Raw genomic sequence first — 27901 nt, 5'->3', positions numbered from 1 at the left:
TTCTTACCAAAGCGCTCAACCTATTAAATTTTCACCCAAAAAGTGGTTTAAGATTTAAAAAATATTTTTATTTGTACAATATCTGTCCTGTATTGTGTATTGCTAAAGTACATAGACTCTTCAAAAACAAACTATCTTAAAATGTTTAAAAGAGGAAGACTATTGCCACTACTTTCTAACATAGCATCCTGCTGTCAACATACCTATGTGGAGTGAAGTGTGATACTGTATAATTTATTGCTAAACAAATCACAAAAGTGAGGCAATAAAAAGGGCCTAAAGCAGTGGTTCCCAAACTGTATGCGGTGGAACCCTGGGGTGCCTTAGGTTGGTGGTTCAAATTCAAATTCAATTCAAATTATTTATGGTCAATGTAATAGGCAAAACCAATGCTTGTGGCTTCCAATTATAAAATGTGGACAAAGTGTAGTGAATCCTGTCCCCCACCATAACTGAACCTAACAATTATTATTATTATTATTATTATTATTATTATTATTATTATAATTATCAACAGTTTCTTATATAGCGCAGCAAATGCCATTGCACACAATGAAATATAAATGCAATTTACTTAATTTAATATATATATATTTTTAAATATTTCATGCAGAAGAGAGAGATATACTTAGCGCTCGACCTTATGTTGTATGTCAGATGCGTATTAAATGGTATAAAAAATTGCAATGAAACGCTGATGAATTTATTGAATAACTAATATGACGCGCAAAATGTCAAGTCCAGGGAAAACCCTGGAAAAAGGCCTATTGGCTGAAATGCGTTGGAATACATCCTACAGAACCACCCACACCAGCATAACCTGCCTACACAGTCTCCTCCCAGCAGGTAGTAGAGTGAACAGAACCCATCCACATACAGTGCTGACTACGGGCAGGCCGAACTCTCGCGTGAACGACAACCCAGAAGTCGCACAGTTTCAGGGTCCGTGGAGCCGGGCGCTGCCGTTCGCACGCGGCAGACGCCAACGACTACAAGATCTCAAGCGGCAACATCAGACGCATCTTTAACAGACCACCAGGAGGGTAAGCAGCAGTCAGCGGGATGCCGCTCTCTGCTCAACATTAACATTTATTTCCTGGAAAACTGTTTTGTTCTCCCCACAGACCACACTGGACAATTGTGTTATAAGTGACTATTATCTCCACAATGAGCTTAGAACTGCCTCTATTCCATCACCCCAAGCAAACCAACCAGCGTATTAAGATGCCCACTCCCATCCCCATCCCCATCAGAGACTGCTGCGGTCACCTGTTATTGGACATAGGTCCCTACCCAGGGATCTATGGTATAAAGGGTTCCCTTCAGATACCCTTAAGCCCCGCACTAAAGCCAGACAGAGTGATACCTCGCTGGGCTTATTCCTGTGAGATATGCAGGACTTGACATTTTGCCCATCATATTAGTTATCATTCAATAAATTCATTTAATTTTTACATCAGCGTTTCATTGCAATTTTTTATACCATTAATACGCATCTGACATAAAACATAAGGTTGAGCTCCAAGTATATCTCTCTCTTCTGCATGACCTACAGGGTATTCGGACATACCCTATACGCAGAAGCTCCCTTCACCCACTAGAGACCCACATACCAACCATTGTTCTTTACAGTCAATGGTTAACTTCTCACACGCCTACTGATTTGAGCGCTATCGCCATTCTATTAACACCATTTAAAATATTTCATTAAGAATCTTTTGGCCTAGTGGTGCCATGAAATAAACTCTGATAATCTCAGGCGCGGTGATTGAAAAACGTTTGGGAACCAGTGACCCTCAAGACACCCCTACGGTCCAAGTTTTATTGCTATCTAGGATTAAGCACAGGTTAGTTACTTTCTACCTTAGTCAGCTTGATTATACGATCTGTGAATAAGCGGGGATAGCCATAAAACATGGACTGTTGGTGTGCCTTGAGGATCACTTGCCTGGTTTTAATGCTTGCAACAAAAAAGATCCTGCTATCTCCGAGTGATTTCACTAGGAGGTAAATCTCTGTATTCTATAATGTAATTTAAGGACTCAAGCTTCAAGGTGTTTTTTTTTTGGGGGGGGAGGGGGGGGGGGGGTAAACCTCACCTTCAGATCATGAATATTAAACTGATCCTCAAAAACATAAGCAGCATCTGCACCAACAGCTATTCCTGTCACTGTAGCAAGATAACCACAGTATCCACCCATGGTCTCCACAATGAACACACGCCGCTTTGTTCCAGAAGCAGATTGTTTAATACGGTCACAACTCTGTTTGATAGGAAAAGAAAACAAAGAAAAAATATGTATTTTAAAATGTAATATTTTCTACATTCAAAATAAAATGTTTACAGTAGTAAGAGCTTAAAAAATCTGCAGATGGTTGTTGGATTGAATTTGTCCACACTCACAATTCTTCAAAAGTTTAATTTTTTTGTTCTGCAGATGATCATTACAGGTGCTTGTTATGAGAAACTAATCTTGCATTAACCAAAAAATACTTTATGTAAAAAAAAATGAGGAAAGAAAGATTAGATCTGTAGGTGCACTCTAGGAACTTTAAGGTGTTTGGCTCTGCTGATACATATATCCCATTCCTATATTATATTTAAATAAAACTTTTAATTTCATTCTAATAGAGCTTATTCTGCAGTATTTAGATAGTCAATACGAAAATAGTTAGAATATTACTTTTAAAGACTGTGCATAATGTAAAGAAATAAAGGGATTAAAAACAAATGGCCCTGTATTAATTTAGGGAATTTAAGAGTAAGTAGTTTCCACTTGCATTTTGTTTCTTTGTCTAGGATATTTATTTTGCTCACAAAACTCCTTACCAGAAGCTTACTTTATTGTAGTAATAATCTGTCTTAGAGGGGTATCTAATTCCCCCGTTTCCCCAATGTTTTTTATCAGGCTATCCTATTGATTGAGAAAATACACATTTTCCACATGAACATGCAGGTTCAGCAGGCCACAGCCCCGTTTTGTGAATTTGGCTTTGTCTGAGGCAGGAGAAACAAATGCCGATAAGATGTGGCTCATGCCAGTTTATCAGGGCTAAATCTTTCCTTTTCTACTTCTCTCTAGAAAACACTGTATGAAAATGTTGCTTTGTTAATGTCTGGATACTTTATTAGTCCAACAGTAGTTAATTTTATAGATGTGTGATTCCTTTTTAACATGTGTTCATATTCAGAAATAAGTGTGAGTCCTTATATTGCTACCAATAATTTGGTTCACCTATAATGCTGAATGTATATATAAATAAGCTAGTGTCCACCTAAAGATATATTCCACTACATGTGGGCAATCAGGGTTATTATTTTTTTTTTTCAATATGGCTAATTCTGTGTGATATTTGTAACTCTCTAATTCAGGCATTCCCAACCATGGTCCTCAAGGCACACCAACAGTGCAGGTTTTAGTGATATCCAGGCTTCAGCACAGATGGATTCATCAGAATCACTCAGGTACTAATTAAGTCACCTGTGCTCAAGCCTGGATATCACTAAAACCTGTTCTGTTGGTGTGCCTTGAGGACCGTGGTTGGGAATGCCTGCTCTAATTGTTAGTTGCCGTACTGAGATATCTGTCGGACCATGGGAGAGATGCACTAAGCTTCAAATGTGATAAAATGGAGATTAACAAACTACAAAGAAAAGGAAAGAGAAAGGATTGTCTCTTTGTTGGCGCACTAAAGAGAAGAGAAGATAAATTTATTTAAAATATACCTTTTATTTATTAAAAAAGGGAATTTTATTTACGTGAAGTATTCCTAAACATAATTGAATAAAATAAGTATTAAACTACCGCTGTGTGTGTTATTTCATATATTTGATTTTATAATGGTCTCAAATGTTGATATGAGTATCTAGGTCTCCTGTCTTCTTAACGCACAATTGTATCCAAATCCTTTCTAGTTTTGTTTTATATTGGAAACATTGTTCCTTTTATCTCTAAGGATTGGATATGTTGGCTTTAATAGCTACTGCTGACAGTAGATATGGTATTTGGACTATTCTGTGTTATGGTACGCTCACAGTAAATTGTCCATACTTCTCATATAGTAAATACATATGACATGTATGTCAAATTCATTATGAGACCATTTGAGACCATTATAAAATCAAATATATGAAATAACACACACAGCGGTAGTTTAATACTTATTTTATTCAATTAGGTTTAGGAATACTTCACGTAAATAAAATTCCCTTTTTTAATAAATAATGAATAAAGGTATATTTTAAATAAATTTATCTTCTCTTCTCTTTAGTGCACCAACAAAGAGACAATCCTTTCGCTTTCCTTTTCTTTGTTGTATCACATTATTGTCTTTGGCAGCACCCCCAGAACTATAATTACAAATAAAACATATGAAAATAAAAAATGGGGCTTTCTTTGGGTACAGTGAGTACCGGCCAGTGCAAAAGGATTTTCCCTTCCCCTTTCCCCTGTAACTACAGATTAACAAATTACCAACCAGTCAGCTCCTGTCATTTTCAAACCCAGTCTGTGGCATGGCAGTTAGGAGCTGATTGGCTGGTAGTTTGTTACTCTCCATTTTATCACTTTTTGAAGCTTAGCACATCTGGCCCTTCATTTTAGCACTTTTCAAGCTTAGTACATCGGGCCTCCTATGAGACCATAATATGAGTGGGCCTGTTAACTGTAAATTCCCTTATTCAGCTAAAGTACTTGTCATTTCCCTCATAAACTGCCAATGTGTTAAGATACATGGTGGGCATTGGAAATGGTATATACAATGGTATATACTCCCATTCCAGTCTACCTTCCCTGATTTCACTGTTGCTAGATTTATGAGCTATGAAAGCCCCCTGGTGATCGGCTAACTTAGCCTGCTGGGGCTGTGCTTGGATAATAGAACAGGCCGCGAGCAGCTAAGGCCTGAGAGGAGAGTGAGCTGGGAGAGAGCCGGACCGTGGCTGCTGGCGGATAGGTCCCGGGTGGAAGCAAGAGTGGGCGCATCAGAGCGACGTCACAGCAGAGTGACGCTGCAGCAAGAGACCACTCTGAGGGGCGGAGGAGACGGCCGGAGACACACGGCTGCGAACGCCGCAGCAGCACTGGGGAAATGGCAGTCTATACTGGAGGAGGGGGCAGGAGCAGGGGTGACCAAGCTGACCGGCTGCTTCACCGGAGATTGGGAGACGCGGGTACCTTTCTCCTTATTTGACTGTTGGACCGCTGTTGTGCGTGGGCTCCTAAAAATGTATATAGCCCAACATTACATCACAGACGTGGTATGAATTGATATTAGAGGCACTAAGCCCAGAGTTATACCATTGCTGAGAGAGGAATTGTTGCTGCTAGGTTTGTAGGTCCCTGAGGCTTGCTGAGGAACTGTTGCTGCTGAGGTAGTGGATCCTTGAGAAGCTACTCAGCCCAGCACTGTATGCTGGGTGGTTGGCGGTTGTAGTGGGAGCCACAGGGTCTTGAGGAGCCATTTATTCTGAACTTGTGCCACTGTGGAGTGTTAAACTGCTGCTATTGGGCTGCAGGCTCCTATAAAACTTCTAACCCAGTGTTAATTTACAGTGAAGCAGTGAATTGCTATTGTCTGGACTATTGTGAAGTCAACTAGATAAGCACTATACTATTGCTGTGTGCTGTACTGTGAACATCAGGGCCGCAGTCCTCTGTGAAACAAAATATTGGGGCTGCAGGCTCCTGAGAAAAATCAGTTTAACATGAATACATCACTGAGAGATTGTTTCTAAGGGGACTCTAGAACTTTGAGACGCCATCAAACTCAGCAATATAAAACCGTGGTGGATTGAACTATTGTTGTGGGGGCTACTGTATAAATAAAAGTTATTCAGCCCAAAATTGCAGTATTGCCAGGCGCTGAACTACTGTTGCTAGGGTTACAGCCTCTTGAGAAACTAACTCAGCATTATATTGCTGCTGATTGCTGAAGTACTGTTACTAGGGCTGAAGGCTCCTGAGAAATTACTAAATTTGGTATCAGCAGTGCCGAGGGACATACTCGTAAAATTTTAAAACAGCTCTAGAACCCATTTGGCAAAATGGTAAAGTCACAAAATTCAGCTACAGCAAATCACCTTGCAAAGTACGCAAGAGCACCTGCTGCTCCGACATCTTCAGCCAAAGGAGAAGGCTCTCCCCCTGTTACCCCTCCTGAAACCAACAAGGTACCAGAGCCTGCTTCAATCAAAAAAGTACTAGGCGCCCTTGCAGCAAGCGAGGGTCGGCTAGCTAATAAAATTGAAAAAGTTCAAGAGGACCTAGATGTAATATGCCAGGCAGTACAAAGGGTCAAAGAGAGGACAAAGGAAGTAGAAAACCGGACCTCTGTACTAGAAGATACTGTCACTCCACTAGTTTAGAAAATAGAGGACATGGCTATACAACTAAAAACCATGGATGCCAAATTAACAGATATAGAGGGTTGCCTGTGGAGGAACAATCTTAGATTTGTGGGCCTCCCAGAGAAAACAGAGGGGACCTCTCCAGAAGAGCTCCTTCAAAAATGGCTAATTGACACATATGGGCAGAAGGCCTTTACAAAGTTCTTTACAGTTGGAAGAGCGCATCAATTTCATTGCTAAAATTCTACACTACGCCGACTGAAACACAATCTTTAGAGTCAAAGGGTCATTGACTTGGAACAACAAGAAGATAGCTGTATTCCCAGACTTAGCTGGAGGAGTACAGAGAGAAAGAGCACAATTGATTACTGTCAAAAAGCGGCTAAGAGAACTACTGTACAACTTCAATAGAGTAATACATGAGGGGAAATCCAAGTTCTTTCTCACCCCAAGTGAGGCTGCAACCTGTCTGGATAGAAATTTCCCAGCAACGCAGCCAATGAACTCCACCTAAAGAAAAGAATAAGCTCCAGAGGACACTTAACACAAACCTAGGCTCTTAAAAGAGTTAGTTAAAGGGAAAGGAATTTTTGTAGTTGTTATTTAAATTATTGTCCTCTTCTTGGATCCAGGTCTGTGAAAAGTTTCGGTACTCTTTACTTAGAAGGGCGCCCATCATGGCCATCTCGGGCATTGAATGCACTAAAAAAATCGGGTGAGATGCCCGTGATTTCCCATAGGGAACAATGTAAAATGTCTCAATTGACCCGATTTTCCTGTTCAATGCCTCAATTGACCCGATTTTTCCATAGGAAACAATGTTAAATGGGCCACAGAGGCCAAATAGGCACCCTGAAGTGTGAAATGGCCATCCGAATTGTTAACGCCACCCCACGATCAACGTCAACCCGAAGCGTGGCGAGCGCAGCGAGCCCACGAGGGGCGGCGGTACGCGTCCTACGACCTTTTCATACCCCCACTATCCACGTTGGCGTGGAGTTGAGAATTGAAAGTGTGGCGAGCGCAGCAAGCCACCGAGCCTGAAGCGTGGCGAGCGCAGCGAGCTCAGCGAGCTTCACAGCTGTCCGCTGCGCTCGCCCCGCTTCGGGCTCGGTGGTTCGCTGCGCTCGCCACACTTTCTATTCTCAACTCCACGCCGACGTGGATAGTGGGGGTATGAAAAGGTCATTGATCGTGGGGTGGCGTTAACAATTGTGGGGGCCATTTCACACTTCAGGGTGCCTATTTGGCCTCTGTGGGCCATATAACATTGTTTCCTATGGAAAAATCGGGTCAATTGAGGCATTGAACAGGAAAATCGGGTCAATTGAGACATTTAACATTGTTCCCTATGGGAAATCGCGGGCATCGCGTCGGTCGCATCGCACCCGATTTTTTAGTGCATTCAATGCCCGAGATTTTTTACTAACGATGCCTCTGATCAAAATCGTGGGCGCCGTTTTAAGTAAAGAGTACCAAAGTTTCTATAAGCTGAAGCACTGGGGGCTAGAATAGAGCCATCTAAAGAGCGGGAGAGAACTCCTAACTAGTGGCCATTAAATCAATGGTCCCTAGGCAAGACGGAATGAGGAGGGTCCATCTGGGGGGGTGTGGGTGTGGGGGAAATTAGGTTGACAAGGAACAAGTTTACTGTTTCATATCTGGCCTTCAAGAGGGTTCAATTAGGGAAATTCCCCCCTAGGGTTCAGGGCAACTACAGGCCCAAACAGAAATAATGGGGGTGATAAAATCTAGTCTCCTCACATGGAATGTGAGGTGAATGAACGATAAGATTAAAAGGGCTCTAGTGATGCAACAACTACGTCAATATACAACTGACATTATATTTCTCCAAGAGACCCATCTAGTAGGGGGCAAATTGTTATCTCTTTAAAAAGCCTGGATTGGAGGGGCTTATCATTCTACCTTTACCTCAGCATCGAGAGGAGCATCTGTACTGGTACGAAAGGGATATGTTTTTATGAAATGCAGCTTGGGTTTATTTTTTTTTATTTTTTTGCAGATGAAAGCCTCCTATAGACAGGAAAAAGTTAGAGAATACTTGTAACAACTTAGAAAAAAAATACTTGCATGATAAAACAAAGCATAGTAAAGAGGTCTGGCTGAAATCCCAAGAGGATTGGAATAGGAAAATGTCAGAAAAAGCAATGTACAAGAAGCTCTTTGTCAGACATATCAGATATGCTGACGGAGATAGACCCAGCAGTTTCCTGGCCAAACTTGCGAAAGCAAATCGCGAACCAAGCAGAGTGAGAGAAATCCAGGATAGTGAGGGGGAAATAGTCCAGCAGACACTGGAAATAGTGGAGAGTTTCAGTCAGTATTATCAACAACTTTATAAGTCTAATTTAGCCCACACGCTAGAAGAGATTCAAAACTACCTTGTACAGATAAAGGGCCTGATTCAGATCCATTCGCACGCAGTACCGATGTTGTGTGTCTGCGCATGCGCAGGCGGGTATCTGCGCATGTGCAGGCGTATGGTGCGTACACCCACGGCGACCTTTCGGGTCGCCAGGTGCACGCACCCATGCCGGCGTGGGGGGGGGGGGCGGAGATGGGCGGGGGGCACCGGGCTACCCCATTACCATATGGGAACGCCCAGCGTTCCATTGGCGTTCCCATGGTAATGAGGCAGTGACGCGGGTGTGGGGGGCGGGTAGCTGACATCACCGGATGTCAGCTGCCCGGCCATATCCACGCCAGCGAGCACGCATATATCCGCAACTGAAAAGTCACTTATATATGCGTGCACGCTAAACATCATTCGGTGGTCGGTGACCATCGAAAGATGTGGGCGGTTACCCGAGCCATTCGAAAGGATGTTTATGCAAAACATCCATTTGCAGCTGTTCGGGCGAAGCCGCACTTTGAGGGGGCGGCAGGGGGGGGCGGTCGTTAGCCGGACGGTGTTTGGTGGACTCGCAATGCTGCGAATTCGCAGCCTTGCGAATCAACCTGAATAACCCCCAAAATCCCTGACCATGTCACAGGATACTAGAAATAAGCTAGAAAGCTCCATTGTCTCTTCAAGAGATAGAAGAAGCGATACAGGAAGTTCCCTGGGGCAAGGCACCTGGGATGGATGGCATCCCTCAAGAGATGTATAAGAAATATAGCAAATTTATTGCTCAAAAAGTACTAGATCTCTTTAATGAGCTATATGGTAGGAATACCTTACTAGTCTCTATGTCAGAAGGCCTTATAATAAATATACTAAAGAAGGATAAAGATCCAAGACTGAGGGAATCTTCCCTATTAGCCAATGATGTGAAGATCCATGCTAAAGTATTATCAACTCGCTTGAATAGGGCTCTAGCTGAAATCATACATTCTGACCAAACTGGCTTTATGCCAGGGAGGTCAACAACAACAAATCTAAGAAGATTATACTGTTATCTTCAGTGCAAAAAGAATGAGGGGGGAGAACCAGCGGTTATATCTTTAGATGCCGCCAAGGCTTTCGATACCATCAAATGGGAATTCCTGTGGGAAGCTTTGAAGGGACAGGGCCCGTATTTATTAACGGTGCAGTGCCAGCATTTAATAACAGTGAAATTATTATATACGATGGCAAGGGTGTCGGCAAATAATTATATTTCTCCCAGTTTTAGCATTCAGAAGGGCACTCGGCAAGGATGCCCGCTGTCTCCGGCTCTGTTTGCAATTACAATGGAGCCGTTTGCATGCCTGATAAGAGTAATCCTGGAGATCCAGGGGTTGAGAGTGGGAACAAGGGAGAACCGTATTGCATTATATGCAGACAATGTTCTGTTGTTCCTACATAACCATGTCATGGATGTGCCTGAGGTACTAAATCTAATAAAATGTTTTTGGGAACTATTCAGGTATGAGAATCAATTGGGTTTAATCTTGTATACTTCCCCTAAGAGACCCCTGCCCCCTAGTCTTGTTGGTGTTTATCCCTTTAAAAGTTGTGGATGAATTTCAGTACTTGGAAATACGGATCTCTAGAGATATTACAAAGCTTGATTTACTTAATTTAATCCCTCAAATTAAATATATTAAGTTCAAAATTGGCCCATGGGGCAGGCTACCATTGACCCTTACAGGAAGAGTTAATCTTGTTAAAATGATCATCCAAAACGGTTATATGTTTTACAACATTCTCCAATCTATTTTCCTTAAATAATCTTTTGTATATTGGAGGGGTTGATCTCCTCCCTGTTGTGGGGCAACAAGAGGGTTTGAATAAGACAGAACATCCTTTCCAGACCTACAACTGAGGGCGGCCTAGTGTTGCCTGACTTTTGGCTGTACTACCTGTCTGCCCAGATGACATTTCTTAAAACATGGATAAAAAATGGGCAGGAAAAGGAATTGATAGAAGCTTTGATAGAGTCAGTGTCTCCAGGACATACCCCCCTACACATATTACTTACGGGGAATATGTACCATAGATGGCCACCTATCATTAAACAAGCAGTTATGGTATGGAGACGCAGCGAGTCCCGCAGGGGGGGATGCGTTCTCCCGACCTTTTCATACCCCCACTATCCATGTCAGCGTGGAGGTGATCTTATATAGTGTGGCGAGCGCAGCGAGCCACCGAGCCCGAAGCGTGGCGAGCGTAGCGCTCGCCACGCTTCGGGATCGGTGGCTCCCTGCGCTTGCCACACTATATAAAATCAACTCCACACCAACGTGGAAAGTGGGGGTATGATTTGGGATTTGCATCACATACATATATACACACACTGTGTTATTTTGCATCACATATGCATATATACATAGGGAACATAGGGTGTTCTGTGGTAAATTGCAACACACATAACATAGCATGCAATCGCATGTGTTTTTTAGTGTTATGGTATGCGGTGCGATGCGAAAATTGTACAGGGTGCAGTGAATAAATTAACTAGTGAGATCGCATCGCATCCATCGCAAAAAGTGCCAATGCGATGCAATTTCACTACGCAGAATAGCCCACTAAGAAAATAGCATACTGGGCGCCGTGATAATACACAAGTACCGTTACATGCTTCTGTTTACACAGCACTGGAATGTTCGGTCAGCGCTTCAGCTTCTAATTACTCCTGATCTCCATGGGTGATGTCTCTTTACTAATTGCTAGGAAGAGATAGGGACTAGATGGCAGCTATTTTATTGTAGTACCTGTGTTGTTCTATATTGAGAGGATTGTTTGATGAATATTAGAAATGGGGGGGGGGGGGGGGGGGGGGAGATAAAGTGTCTGGTTCTTATAACTGGCTCCTAACTATGAAGTTACAGGCTTGGTTTGAAAAATACAATTTTGATGGGTGTGCTTCTACAGATGGAACTGGCCTCTTCTTTGCTGGCGCTGCGACAGAATCTGGCGAAGAGGCGCCCCATCTAACTGAGATGCGCGTGCATCTCACATGCACGCGCGTCTCAGTTTCCCGTCGGCGGGGGGACGGGAACCCTGTCCGTCTCCGCTTCACGCGTGCGGGGGAACTCTGTGTGCGAGTGAGGGGCGGGCAGGATGGCGGGCAGCGTTTGGTTGCCTCACAGCTTTGCAAATCAACCAGAATAACTTCCTTAGTGTGAAGTGCTTCTTCCATTGTGCGCAGAGTATCTCCCTCAAAATTGCTGTTTTGCTAACCCTTTCAAGTCCAATGTCTAGTCAGGCTCAACAGCCCTAGCGCTAGTAGCAGATCCAATGGTGAGCCACTTTAAAATAAGATCATTCAAAATTCAATGTAGACCATTTTTTTAAATAAAAAATAAACAAACAAACAAACAAATAACAATTGAGTTAAACCAGACTGTTTGAACTGAATAAACAATTTGGACTGCAAAAGGTTAAAGCTTGTTTACTACACAGACCAATAAAAACAGTTAAGGCTCTACATAATTTTACTTTACTATATTAATAAAAATAAAATAAATGAACACACATTTCTCTTAAAGGTTATGTGGTCACATTAAAACATTGTACTTTTTATAGAGAAGCATTAAAGCAATAACGTTACAGTATTTGCATCTCTTTTGGTACCTTATTAAAGTCAGAAAGCTGTGTATTTCCTTGCTTTATTAGGAATGTAAACCTAATGTCATATGAACTGAGATTTGTGTTAGTATATTTACCTCCATTGCTGCATTAACAGCCGTGTCTGAGCCAATACTAAAGTCAGTCCCTGGCACATTGTTGCTAATGGTTGCTGGAATAACACACATAACAATGCACAGTTCTTCATATTGTTCCCGAGCCTCAACAAGCTGTAAAACTCCCTCATATGCCTGCAAAAAAAAAAAAAAAGACAGGCAAATTTATATTTATAAGAACCAAATATTTTCTGAGTACAATTATTTGGAAGATGTATTTTTGTTATTTATGCTTTTATAATGAGAAAATAATCTGCTTCTGGTGCCAGTGAGGGTCTTGAAATGCATTGGTAAAATTTGGAGAACAGAGTTTCTGCACGTGTTTGTTTGTATGTCACATGTACATATACACATGTACACACCAAGCTTTCATACTGCACATACTTATACACATACACAGTATAGGGGTATATTCATTGGATGTCGGATCCATTTCGAAATTATTCAACACAGCGGCCAAATCCGGATGTCGGTGTGACCGCTGATTGACCAGGGACCAGGTGAACGCAGTGGCAGCAGGAACACCTGGGAGGCAGCGGGAGCTGCTCTCACCCGACCCAGCGCCCGGACAGGTTAGCGCAGCTGATGGGTAAAGGAGGCGGCGGGAGGGAACGGGACGCAGTGGACAGAAGAACAGGGCAGTGTAAGCTGCAGTTGCTCACCCGGCGCCACCCTTCTGCTTCAATCTGACATTTTTGGATTTGGCTGTAGTTCTGTCAAAAGCAGGGTGGATTTGCGGCTATTCTGCCAATCCACCTTGTTTTTGGCAGGATGGAACATTCCGAGCTGCCGAAAAAAACAGCTAGCACTGAATAGGTCGGAACCCCTTTCGACCGATTAATGTTGAAAACTGTCGACAGATCAATTGAATATACCCCTAGCCTACACACACACACAGTATAAATACACAAACATAACATACTGTACATAGAGTACAGGATATACACAAAATCATAGCCTACATATACATTCATACAGCATATATACACACACACACACACACACACACACACACACACACATATATATGTGGCTGTAGGCAATGCTGCATGGGTTATGCTGTGCTGATTAAACTGGATTGATTATGCTGTTATAAATCCTGATGATGGTCCCAAGTGGATGGAAATGTTGAATCTTTCCTGATATATGATGCATTTACATTAAATCCACAGCTGATTTTATTTCTACATAAAAAGCTGGTGAGAGCTTCCTGATTTTTTCTATAAACATGGACTATTTTGATTCTGGATGACACCCTGGTGGATGTACGTACTTAGATGCAAGTGCAATCACTTCTTGTTTGAGATATAGAGAAGATATATATAATAACACACAGATAGTATCCTGGTATTAATACACAGCTCCCATAATGAAAGATACGGGGACTCACTATTTAGGGATCCACATCAGAGGTATACTGTTTCACTGACACACTTTCAGCACACACTGTAGCACCTGGAGCGCTAGGTGGAACGCACCCACGCTCCTTTATATAGGCCACTTTAAGCCCTCATGTAGTTACTAGCGTCACCATATCCCCTTAATAGGGTTAATGATGCCGCGCAATTTTTATTTTGGATCACAATAAAAAATCGAGTGACTCTATTACAATGACCGAAAGTGGTCACTGACACGTACGGTGGAGCGCACGGGCCCCCCGGAAGCACCTCGAGTGACCCAGAGTGTCACACAGACTTGTAAAGACCGGAAGTGGTCGGTGGAACGCACCGGAATTCCGGAAATACTACAAAGAAACTACACTTTTTATTATATCATCTCGTATAGCACTGATAGAGAGGTCTCATTCACTACATTCACTCAGTGCACCTAAAGGCACATGGCCATATGATTTATAGCTCCTATATGGCGTTATTTCAGGCCATATAGAGTTTGGGCTCATTTCCCCACCACAGGAAGTGAGGTCACCCATAGAGGGGTATATAAGGGAGCCCTATTCAGATACCAGCACACTGGCTCCCAGAGATCCTGTGATTCCTGGTTTAGACTACACTCAGGTAAGGTTGCACTCCTTGAGACTCCATATATGAGGTGTACCTTAGGGACACATATTTGTACTAAATGCTATTTTAATATTATATTCTGGTTTCACTTTAGAGGCTGTATAGATTGTGAACAGACAGACACTTCATTGGATGTATTCTTGTCTGCTAAGAATCAGCCTTTTCTTTAGTTAAAGAGACTACTCTCTCTACCTGGTATGTAATGAATTGTTAATTGGTATTTTTCATGGATTTACATCTGCAAATACGGGATATTTGACATAAAAGTTTCAATTCACTTTAGAAGCTGCATATACTTCCCACTGCGATAGGAGGGACATCGTTTTGAACACCCCTTTTTTTTCCTGTGTGAATTGATTCACAAAAATCTGGTCCGAGAGACCAAGCTCACCTTAAATTGGTATGTAAACAATGTGTAGGGTAAATGCTCATTTATAATATATCCCATATCCAATTCCCTGACATTAAGCCTTAATTTACCTTAAAGGCGGGATTGATCCACCACAGTGCACTGAAGAACGTTGTTATTCTATATAAGAATTTAACTTGAGAGATTTCTCCTCATCTGAATCGGTATGTAACACTATTAGTACCGTAGATGTGCATTTAGCACGCATATGACCACTATTTGCCACTGATTATAGTGAATAACAACCATACATTACCTATTTTTATCGCCTTAGGAAGCCCTAACATACGTTCTAGAGAATTTAACTCCGACCACAGTATATACAGGAAATATCTCCATTTTTGGTATGTAAATATTCTCGTATTATCCATCCAACTCTTATCTCCATTTCCTCCTCACGATTATGAATGTTTTCGTCCTGACATTTTTTTCTAATATCAGCTCTTGGGATATATCCCCCTCTACAAATGTGCATGTTGTATACGATATACAGTATGCACATTCTATCAGGTTTATAAAAATTGATACAATTGGATTTTACATCTGTACATGTTTTATTTTTGTATTTTATTTATATATATATATATATATATATATATATATATATATATATATATATATATATATATAATATATGTATATGTTGCTCTTTTATTATTATGTGTGTGTGTAACGGCATATTTCACCATTCAGATAGATTGGTTCATCACCCCTGATGAAGTCCCAAGGGACGAAACGCGCCGGACCGCGGATCTGAATTATATGTGGCACTAGTCAGAAACAGTGAAATGAAAATGCAATGCTGGATTAACCATCAATAAATGTATACTTGTTTTTATCCATTTTATTGATTTATAGGAGGAAATTTACTAAAGGAAATTTGTAAAAAAAATAGGTGTATTTGTATACAGAAATACACTTATTTTTGACATTTACTATCCCGAAAATACGGCAATTCATATTCGTATTGATGTGCTATCAATACGAATTGCTGTATTTTCGGATTAGTAAATGTCAAATATAAGTGTATTTCTGGATACAAATACACCTAATTTTTTTTTACAAATTTCCTTTAGTAAATTTCCCCCATTGTATGTAAAGCCACAGTGTTGTACACTCAGCGCACCTCTACTCTTTCCTTTTCCTATCCTATCCAACCTGTACCTTTATTGACAGCGTATGTATGTATGTATGTATGTATGTATGTATGTATGTATATATAAGAAGGTAGTGGTCCCAATAATGCGCTTTGGAGAGCAGCACCTCTATCGTACCTGATAGAGGTGCTGCTCTCCAAAGCGCATTATTGGGAACACTACCTTCTTATATATACATATATATATACATACACACATACATACATACATACATACACACACACACACACACACACACACACACACAGAGAGAGGCTAATTATACTGTAACATTACCAATTTTCCCTGTTACACAATTTTAAACATAATACAGTATAATACTACTGATTTAAACATAAAATGCCACCTGATTGTGGTTTTATGAATAGCACAGTAGTGTTCAGTATTGTAAAAAAGTTAATAACCCCCCAGCACTTTATAAAAAATTGTGCTAAAATTAGAGAACTCTGCCCATTATGTGTGGAGTTTGTATATTCTCCCCGTACTTGCGTGGGTTTCCTCCTGGTACTCCGGTTTCCTCCCATAATCCAAAAATATACTGGTAGGTTAATTGGCTCCCAAAAAATTAACCCTAGAATGTCTGTGTGTGCGTGTACATGTGGTAGGGAATATAGATTGTAAGCTCCACTGGGGCAGGGACTGATGTGAATGGTCAAATATTCTCTGTAAAGCGCTGCGGAATCTGTGTGCGCTATATAAGAAACTGTTAATAAATAAATAAATTTTGTTGAGAAGCATTTTTGAACAACCAAATAAATATATTCAACTGATCTCCCACCTTGCAGATTATATTAGGTCATTATAAAATCCAATCTAGCTCTGACATCAAACTAGAAAACTACATTGGTTAGCTAGAACTCTAAAATGATATCCATGAACCATGACCTAAAAATGGGTCCTCCAATGTAACCGTTTCACCAGTGAGGCCAATTAGGCATCAAATTGTATGTTGACCAAATAGACCTATTTGTACTAAACACCTATGGTCCCAAGACCAGATTGTCTCAAATGAATACATTGAGACCAGCAGATTCCTTTATTTCCTTAGGGCTTATTGTATCTAACCTCATAATCCAGTGGGCTTCAATCAAAAGCTTCTATTGCCACCTCTCACAGAGGCTAGCACATGATCAATCATCTTATAGCAAATGGAAGTAATGCTATGACGTGCAGATAAAAAATGCCACGCTACAGGCTGTTCAGACTTTCCTGTCCAGATTTAATTGCTGACCGATGTGCGACCATGCGTTCTTAGAACGCGCTTTTGGTTTTACATTCGGATATACATTAGGCCAAACGGGCATAATATTTGGTAAACTGTGAATTTGGTGTTACAAGTTAAAGTGTATAGAATTTTAAGTGGTTTGCCTGTCTGTGGAGGGTAAAATATTGGACCAGCAATTAAAAATTGACATGTCACGAATGCACAACGTATGCAATCCATTGTGTTGCCCCCTGTATAGGTTCTCTAAATGCTTTTACCAAGGCATTAAAGACATATCAAGTTTTAATTCTGTCAGATTGGAAAATATGCCATAGATTTTTAGCTTTACGGGCAATCTGATTACTAGATGTATTGCACTGCTGCACAAAAGGAATTATTGCTCCTGTTTTAGGATATGTGCTCTTAGGGGGCAGCAAATACTCTCGTGGGATTGAATCAACATGATTTTTGATGCGTAACAATTCGGCCCGATGGTAACCTCTGACAATTTCTCTCAACCATAATATCCATCTGTCTATTGGCTGCTATTGGGTCAGAATTGATCCTTTTACAGTGTAACAATTGTGAATATTGAAGACCCTGAATACTAGGTCTAGGATGGCAGCTCGAATAGTGAAGTAAGCTGGTGCTGCGAGTGGAATCAGTCCATCTATATACCAAATTTTTTCTTAGTCTAGGTCCACCTTCGACCTCTTCCTTTTTAAACTTTAGTAAGTCTCGCTTATGTAAGTTTGAATCTGTGCCAACAGTTTGCTATACCAATCCGTCAAGGTATAATTTTGTAAGGCAGATTTATGCAGAGATTCAAAAGCAGATATTGTCTCGGCGGTAATGGACATTTCTTTTGGACACTGATCAATTATTAATAAAGTCAAGTCCAGTGAGCATTTGTTGACAATTGATACCCGCTTCTTGCAGAACATGGGATCATTTTTGCCAATTGTTGAACTGCTGCGTACTCGTAGGCCAAGTGGAATTTTCGTGGACCTGTGGTAGCCACTAAGTGTTACTCCATGCATGTAATAATCAGTGTGACACTTGTGTAGCTTTAATAACTCCTCAACTGGAGTAGATTGACCCACCTGGGTTAAATCCTCTTTAAAAACAATATTCTCAGCCTCTGAGCTATATAGACTTATATTTCAAGGTGCAGACAAAAGGGGGTGCCCTGGTGATCCAGGACAGTGCGAAATATCACCAACAAGTAATGAGACACCTAAACGACCATTTCACCTACAGTCTCCTTCATGAGGATCCAACTCCTACTTTCAAGAAACAACTGCAAGAGACTTTACAATTAGTGGTCAACTGAAATGAAATATCCAAGAAATTGATGGACGCATTGATTCCCCAAAATCCACTGGCTCCAATATTGTACCAAAAAATACACAAATCTTTGGAGGACCCACCTGGCAGACCCATAGTGTCTGCCAGGGGGTCTTTATTTCAACCTACGTCAATTGATATCGACAGTTTGATCCAGCCTTGTCTAAGGTCCAATGCTCACTTTCTGCTTGACACCACCGCTCTTTTAGTTAAATCAAATGAATTATCTTTGCAAGGGGTGGATATATGCATGTTTACAATTGATGTCAGCAGCCTATACACCGTGATCCCACACGAACTTGGCTTATGGTGTATGGCCAAGTTTCTACTGGAGAGTGTAATTTATGCTGGACCTGACACAGGATTGATTATTGATCCACCTCAACTTGTGTTAACCAAAAAAGAATTTCTTTACCAGGACAGGTTCTACCTACAGAACATAGGTTGTGCTATGGGGGCGGTGGTAGCCCCATCATACGCAAACAAGTTCATGTTCTACATAGAAGATGACTTATTTTTGTAGTGATCCCTATTTAGCGGGGACAAGTGGCTGAAGCAGGTTGCACCAGAGCAGGACGCTGGTGGTGCACAGGTGGCTGAAGCAGGTTGCACCAGAGCAGGACGCTGGAGGTGCACAGGTAGCTGAAGCAAGTTACACCAAAGCAAAACGCTGGAGGTGCAAAGGTGGCTTGAAGCAGGTTGCACCACAGCAAGACGCTGGAGGTGCACAGGTGGCTTGAAGCAGGTTGCACCAAAGCAAGACGCTGGAGGTGCACAGGTGGCTGAAGCCGGTTGCACCACAGCAAGGCGCTGGAGGTGCAAAGGTGGCTTGAAGCAGGTTGCACCACAGCAAGACGCTGGAGGTGCACAGGTGGCTTGAAGCAGGTTGCACCAAAGCAAGACGCTGGAGGTGCACAGGTGGCTGAAGCCGGTTGCACCACAGCAAGGCGCTGGAGGTGCAAAGGTGGCTTGAAGCAGGTTGCACCACAGCAAGACGCTGGAGGTGCACAGGTGGCTTGAAGCAGGTTGCCCAACAGTAAGACGCTGGAGGTGCACAGGTGGCTTGAAGCAGGTTGCACAACAGTAAGACGCTGGAGGTGCACAGGTGGTGTCCAAGAGCACAGGACGCTGAACTTCCCTACAGAGTGACAAGCGAAGCACTGGTGCCGGCTTATTACCCACTGGAGTCTTTTATTCCCTTAGGGGAGTTCTGATAGGTTGCAAAGTTAGGGCCGGCATTCCTATTGGCAGGCTTCAGTAACATGGCGTCTTTCTGAAGATGATGAGGGCTACACTGCACACTCCTTGCTACTGCCTGCCTCCGTGCGACCCCTGCAGGCGGCCAGGAGTACTTCAGCCTCTGTACTGCCTTCTCCTCTGACCGGGCTGCGGCAACATGGCTGGACTCCCAGCCCGGACGCTCCACACTGGCCAGACCCAGACAGACAGGGCGGGCACCGACTTCACTGCACAGCTGCAGCTGCCCAGATCCCCCTGTCACTCTGCCCAGCCGTCGGGAGCCAGACGCCCGGACTAGGTCCTGCCTAAAAAAAATGCATTTACCGGCCCAAAGCACAAAAAGCCACTTGTGTGTATACTCACAAATGGCTCTTCCTGATACTGTGGGAAAATCCAGTGACATCAGTGAACTTAATTTACCTTGGATGCGAGGAGAGAGTATGGTCCTTATTTAAAACAGTTTATAGGGCAATGTGCTGCTTAACATTTGGTCTATCTTAACATTTCTCATGTGATACAGTCTCAGCTTACCTTGGGAGTCCCATCATGTCAAGACTAATGTATACTTTTAAGTGTTTCGCTTCAATAAATTTTAACTGCTGATTTACTTAAAAAATGTGATCACTAAGCACTTCTGGGTATAATGACCTCAGGTATATACTATGACAAAAATGCAGTAAAACCCAGTTTTTTCAGCATTTTCAAATTTACTAAAACCTGGCCGCACCGTCTCCAGCAGGCAGGGTATCGCCACCATTAGGTGGCAATACCCTATAGAAGCCTATGGGCTTCTATCGCCGCCCGCTGCACAGCGTCTGCACCCCCCCCTCCCCTCCATGCTGCTTCTCCTCCCCCAAAAGCATGTTGCAGCCGGGGATGTCCTTCCAGCTGCAGGGGGGTGGAGGTGATGCCAGGGACTTCGCAGAGCCCAGAAGGTGACGGATACCTATATTGTGGTTTGCGGGGGTCTCCGTCACCGTTCTATGTTAGTACATATGCACTGGCATCGTGGTGGCTGGCCAACGATCCATATTAATACATCCTGCCCTAAATGGGTTATATGATTGAATGCAAACTTTTATTATTATTATTTACATTTCTCAAGTTTTTCTTATCCCTTTACATGAATCTATTGCAGGCCTTAAATCTATGTGCATTTCCAGTCCTTTTCCACTACACTTCCGATACATTGGAAAATGGTCCAATACCTTTTTTGATTGATTAACATCCATGGATATGCAATATTGTTTTCAGATATAGCTATACACACATAATTCTAGGTGCCACATTCACAATGTCTTCTCACAATCTCTTCATATATGGAACTAGACATATCCTTTAGAGCATGACACTCCCCCTCAATGGGGCGTGGTGTAAAATTCTACTACCAACTAGTTTTCAAAAGTAGGCAAGTACAGTATGACTTTGTTTTCACCAACAGGCTTTGTTGCCAGAACACGGAGGGGGCAGCTCATTCCCAACAAAATATTTGAGAGTCGCCAGTCAGTGTACTGTGTTTCAGGGCACAGCTCATCTGCCATCTAGGCTTATTATGGACAGAATTAGGTGGCCCTTTCTCTATATAAACAGAGAATTGAAAGACAATACCCATCTTGAGATGCTGTTGGTCTCTGCAATGTGCCTGTGAATACAGCAAAATCATTGGCAACTTCCTCAATAAAAGTCTGTATATTCTCCCCGTACTTGCGTGGGTTTCCTCCGGGTACTCCGGTTTCCTCCCACATACCAAAAATTTACTGGTAGGTTAATTGACTCCCAACAAAAATTAACCCTAGAATGAATGCGTGTGCGTGTACATGTGGTAGGGAATATAGATTGCAAGCTCCACTGTGGCAGGGACTGATGTGAATGTTTTAGTATTCTCTGTAAAGCGCTGCGGAATATGTGTGCGCTATATAAGAATAATAATACCAGTGAAGAGTTTTAAAATAAATATTCATCATGTAAGCTAAGTGTACATAACAAAACCTGGTTTCTTATTACAGTCCAAGCAAGTTCTTCATTTTCAAATCTTCCTCTACCACTGAAGGTGATTTTTGCTTTTTATTAGATTAGAAACATAACAAGAAGTAGTTGATGGTTTTGCAAACTACTGTTACAGTAATTCAGGCACATACTGTAGGATAAGTGTACACATTATGTGTGCATTAGGGTTTACCCTGTACATAGAAGCTGTATAGATGATTAATATTTAGATTTACCTCAAATCCACCAATAACCAATAGGGCATGGATGTTGTATTTTCTAATGTTTTCCACAATCTTCAGCATACAAGTCTTTGGAATTGTTCTTAAAAGTAATGTTAGAAACAAAAGTCAAATCAAATATCTAAGTTTCTAGTAACAAATACAAACATGGCTAGTAAACACAAAGCTTTTGTGGAAAATAAGGGCATTTATTTCTAGATTCCAAACCATATTATATACTTTATTTCATACACTACCTACTTCTCTCACACATTATGCAGCTTTCACTAGTTTATTACTGGCAAATGGGCAGCATTAATAATGGTGTGTACAAATGGTTTTGGCTGCAATGTTGACTATATAGTCAAAATAGGAAAGAAATAGGATAGTAAATTAGTAAAAATTGCAGTGTATACACGGCCCCATAACGTTTGTGTCGCAAGGGAAAATAGACTGTGCAAGAAAGTCTATTTTGACTATGTCGCCTTAGAATGTATTTTGCCTAGGGCCAAACAGCAAGATAGTTAAAATCGCATAATAAAATTAGAATCGAAATAGGATAGTCAAAAATGGCAATGTCACAACATTCAGTTATTGTATTGTTTCTTACCTGGTTTGTGGCTTCTCCTGTCTGTTCAGCCTGCTCCATGCTGCAAAGTTCTGTGTGGCCTGAGCTTTGCTAATTACAGCACCTGGAGGAGTCCTTGCTGCTGACAATCTCTGTATAGCTGAACTGTGCTGTGAGATCTGAGCTCAGCTAATTAGTTACACATGGGTAACTCTCCTGCAGGAGAGTTCAGTGTAAACTGAGCATGCTCAGCCCATTGATTAGTCCACCTGTGGGTTCCCTGTGCTTCCTATAAAGGGCAGCCTCTGGGAGACAGAAGCTGCCAGAGTATAGGTTCACACCAGCTCCAGCGTTCCAGTGCCTTGTACTATTCCAGACTTCTGATTATTGTATTTGACCCCGGCTTGTTTCCTGACTATTCTCCTGCCTGATCCTTTGGTACCGTGTCCAGTGATTCCTGTGTATGACCTTGGCTTGTTCTGCGACCATCCTCCTGCCTGCTCCCTGTGTACCGCATCCTGTGCCTTCCAGTGTATGACCCGGCCTGTCCTTGGATACTCCTTTGCCTTTCCCTTGTGTTCCTACTTGCCCGCACTGATACCAACTCGGCTAGACAACCACGCTTCCATATTTCACAAGCTACCGCCACTCATACGGGGAACCTGACCAGGGGGCCGCGACCGACGTGTCGGGTGCCGCAAAAGCCCATATCCCGCTTGGAGGGGTCACTGGCAGAAAACCCCCGGCACGGTTAGACTCCGCGCCCCTGTGTCAGGTCTAGCCAATCCCCGAGTGGTAGTGCACCCCAAGTTTGTGACAGAATACTCTGGCCCAACTGGAATATGGATGCTGTTAGTGGCATGTCTCATAAAGAACTCCTGGAACACCTGCTGGTCCGGGTTGACAAGCAAGGACAGTACCAAGCTCTGATTATGCAAAGCTTGCAGACTCTGCAGCAGCAATTGGACCTCGCTCCACCCTCTCCAACACCAGTGATTATGGATCCGGAGTCCATTAGGGTGCCTCGCCTGCTAATACAGCAGTTACAGGAGCTGCTGTCTAACGTCCTCACCCTTGTCACCAAACTGCTCGGCGAGTCTACTGTGGGCTTGGTGCCTGCGAGACCCTCAGATTCCACTCCGGGTCCCCCATTGGCAGATACATCTGTGCCCTTTAAGGACAAGTACGTGAGTCGGCCTCGTCCCCAGTTGTCAGATGAGGAACGCCAGCGACGCAGGTCCTTAAATTTATGTTTTTATTGTGGAGACCAGGACCATTTGATTGGGGAATGCTCCCTCCGAGAGGCCAGGAATAAGGTTGTTGCTTCTGTGCCCGCTCAGGAAGAGTTTCAAGGCTATCACTGGGGTCCAAGAACTAAAATCTTTTTACCTAAAAGCAGTACATTTTCGGTCAAGCCGCAAGAAGCAAACCCGAGTGTCAAGTTCCGAGAGGGGAGTCCGGGTGTCCAACCCCAGGAGGGGGTCCCATCAGTCCAACCCCAGGAGGGGGTCCTGTCCATCCAGCCCCAGGAGGGAGTTCATGGTCACAAGCCCCAGAAGGGGGTTCCGAGTCAATCGCCCCAGAAGGGGGTTCCGAGTCAATCGCCCCAGAAGGGGGTTCCGAGTCAATCGCCCCAGAAGGGGGTTCCGAGTCCGTCGCCCCCAGGTGGGGGTTCCGAGTCCGTCGCCCCAGGTGGGGGTTCCGAGTCCGTCACCCCAGGTGGGGGTTCCGAGTCCGTCACCCCAGGTGGGGGTTCCGAGTCCGTCACCCCAGGTGGGGGTTCCGAGTCCGTCACCCCAGGTGGGGGTTCCGAGTCCGTCACCCCAGGTGGGGGTTCCAGGTCTGTCACTCCTGGTGGAGATCCATCTGCCCTTGCCTCCGGGCATGAGGACCCATCTGCCCTTGCCTCCGGGCATGAGGACCCACCTGCCCTTGCCTCCGGGCATGAGGACTTGTGTGTCGTGGCCTCCGGGCCAGTCTCTGTGGTCTCCAGGTCCACTTCCATGGCCTCCGGGCTTGTCTCCGTGGCCTCCGGGCCTGTCTCCGTGGCCTCCGGGCCTGTCTCCGTGGCCTCCGGGCCTGTCTCCGCGGCCTCCGGGCCAGTCTCCGCGGCCTCCGGGCCAGTCTCCGCGGCCTCCGGGCCAGTCTCCGCGGCCTCCGGGCCAGTCTCCGCGGCCTCCGGGCCAGTCTCCGCGGCCTCCGGGCCAGTCTCCGCGGCCTCCGGGCCAGTCTCCGCGGCCTCCGGGCCAGTCTCCGCGGCCTCCGGGCCAGTCTCCGCGGCCTCCGGGCCAGCCTCCGCGGCCTCCGGGCCAGCCTCCGCGGCCTCCGGGCCAGTCTCCGCGGCCTCCGGGCCTACCTCCATGGTCTCCAGGTGTGCATCCGTTGCCTCCGGGCCTGTCTCCATTACCTCTGCGGTCTCCAGGTCTGCTTCCATGACCCCTGGGCCTAAACATGTCAGCCAAGAAAAAATTTCTAGAGTACCGATGTCTACTGTACTGGACATCCATAAGGCGTCAGCAGTGCCTCAAGTTCAAGAGACATCCATTGTGTCTAAGGTCCCACCAGGGTTGGCTAGTACACAAAAGCCAGCTGAAGAGTCTTCTGAAGATATTTGTTTTGATGGGAACCTTGCCCATTACCAGGCTTTAGCGGATCACTACTTAGATGCCATGAATCATGATCCATCTTCCAGAGTCAATTTGGCAAATATTGTAAGATTTATGATCTTATCCTTCCGGGGAGAAGCACTAAAATGGGTCAATCCACTTGTTGAAGCCAATGATCCTCGACTGCAAGATCTGATATCATTCTCCAGGGCTGTGATCGAGAAATTTGAATCTAAGACTCCTTCATCCTCCCTGGCTAAAAGTCTGCCTATGCCTCTTCAAAACCATGGGTCATCTAGACGGCATACCGAGAGTACTAGAGCTTCTGAAAAAAAATTTTTGCCAAGATCTGAATCGAAGAACTCAATAGTTAGGGGCATCCGTGTCGGCTCTTTAGCACTTCATGGTCTCAAAGAATCATCCGCTAAAAAATCTTTGATTTGCACCCCAGAACTAGACTCCAACTCAGATTATGATTCTGAACACGATGCTGCTCCTTTTTTGGGTGGTCTAGTGTTGGCCAGAGCCCACTTTGAAGAGCCAGAGGCGTCACCAGCCTTGAAGGGATCTAAGTGTTCTTCTAAGAAAAAGAAGAAGCACCACAGGCGACCTTGAAAGTATCCATGTGGGGTGTTCGGAGCCCACCCCTAGAGGGGAGGGTAATGTCACAACATTCAGTTATTGTATTGTTTCTTACCTGGTTTGTGGCTTCTCCTGTCTGTTCAGCCTGCTCCATGCTGCAAAGTTCTGTGTGGCCTGAGCTTTGCTAATTACAGCACCTGGAGGAGTCCTTGCTGCTGACAATCTCTGTATAGCTGAACTGTGCTGTGAGATCTGAGCTCAGCTAATTAGTTACACATGGGTAACTCTCCTGCAGGAGAGTTCAGTGTAAACTGAGCATGCTCAGCCCATTGATTAGTCCACCTGTGGGTTCCCTGTGCTTCCTATAAAGGGCAGCCTCTGGGAGACAGAAGCTGCCAGAGTATAGGTTCACACCAGCTCCAGCGTTCCAGTGCCTTGTACTATTCCAGACTTCTGATTATTGTATTTGACCCCGGCTTGTTTCCTGACTATTCTCCTGCCTGATCCTTTGGTACCGTGTCCAGTGATTCCTGTGTATGACCTTGGCTTGTTCTGCGACCATCCTCCTGCCTGCTCCCTGTGTACCGCATCCTGTGCCTTCCAGTGTATGACCCGGCCTGTCCTTGGATACTCCTTTGCCTTTCCCTTGTGTTCCTACTTGCCCGCACGGATACCAACTCGGCTAGACAACCACGCTTCCATATTTCACAAGCTACCGCCACTCATACGGGGAACCTGACCAGGGGGCCGCGACCGACGTGTCGGGTGCCGCAAAAGCCCATATCCCGCTTGGAGGGGTCACTGGCAGAAAACCCCCGGCACGGTTAGACTCCGCGCCCCTGTGTCAGGTCTAGCCAATCCCCGAGTGGTAGTGCACCCCAAGTTTGTGACAGGCAATTAGCCTGAATCGTACAGTGTGTACACAGCTTAAGAATTATTATTTATAAAATAATATAACATAATAATCCAAAGTGTCCGTCTATCACAGATAGACACATTGGCATGACCGAAACTGCCAGCTATGACCGACAATCAGTTTCGGGTAACTGCAGAGGCCTCCAGCAAGGCGACGTCCAGTCACTTACAGAGAGAAGGACAAATCCTATTTGAGGTGGTACAACATGTTCCACATAAGATACTTTATATCTGCAGTATATACATGGACTACCAACAAGTTGTAGCAGATTGGCTGTAGAGGTAGGCAGTGGCTGTTCAAAGCAGCAGGTAATGTGCAAGGACTGAGAGCTGTCATCAAGAGGCAAGTACACACAGCAAAGAAGCTAGGTAAGAGCACAGACAAATAAAGACATTAAAGCTGAGGCCCTGGGCAAGGACAAGAGATAATTAGAGTAGAGTCCAGGGAAACAGGATACGGGATATGGTAACTAGGTCTAGAAGCATTAGGTCGACATGCATGCTACATGACTGAAGGTTCGATAGGGTCATTAGGTTGACACAAGCATTAGACATTAGACACAACAATATCAGACATTTCAATTAAAGTACGGCATTAGTCAGGGCTCCACAGAGTCCGACATGTGTTTCCCCTGTCTAAAACAGGCTTTATCAAGGGCTTGATAAAGCCTGTTTTAGACAGGGGAAACACATGTCAGACTCTGTGGAGCCCTGACTAATGCCGTACTTTAATTGAAATGTCTGATATTGTTAATGTATATGTGATTGATGTGAGGGGGCATGTCCTAGGGACTTAGAAAAACAACAGATAGGGGTACAAGCCTCATATTGCTAATAAGTATCTGTTTGTCAAAAGGAGGGACAGAGGGACAGTGGTGGTAATAGCAGAGAGGTATTACCTCCCAACTATTACCCTAGGAACATTTGGAGCAAAACATGCTGCAGTAGCTGAAAAATATCATTACAGCTATTAGAGCAGAGAGTATATCCCACTCTCCCTGGGCAGCCAGGTGATATAGTAACATCCTAATCACCTAACACAGGAGCATCAAATACATTGTATCCATATTGTAGCTCTGCAAATAAATACCACCAGGTAATCTCAATATAAAGGGATACATAGTACTTGAATATCATATGTGATAGTAGCAGGTGCAGTTCTAAGAAT

The 27901-nt window shown here is 43.8% G+C and overlaps 1 protein-coding gene across 1 annotated transcript in view; it reads right to left on the bottom strand.

The window, feature by feature from the left end:
* PFKL (phosphofructokinase, liver type) overlaps positions 1 to 27901 on the bottom strand; it is a 160604-nt gene that overhangs the window by 54909 nt on the left and 77794 nt on the right. The window contains exons 13-15 of the mRNA XM_083153592.1: positions 22078 to 22165; positions 12461 to 12613; positions 2100 to 2264 (exon numbers count right to left, since the gene is read on the bottom strand). Of these exons, the coding sequence (XP_083009718.1) occupies positions 2100 to 2264; positions 12461 to 12613; positions 22078 to 22165 (406 nt within the window). The remainder of the gene's footprint in view (positions 1 to 2099; positions 2265 to 12460; positions 12614 to 22077; positions 22166 to 27901) is intronic.

The sequence above is a fragment of the Crinia signifera genome, chromosome 7 (genome assembly GCF_055691185.1).
Source record: "Crinia signifera chromosome 7, ASM5569118v1, whole genome shotgun sequence".
Taxonomy (NCBI): Eukaryota; Metazoa; Chordata; class Amphibia; order Anura; family Myobatrachidae; genus Crinia; species Crinia signifera.
Note: the sequence above shows the minus strand (reverse complement) of the source record. Positions and strands in the feature narration are given on the sequence as shown.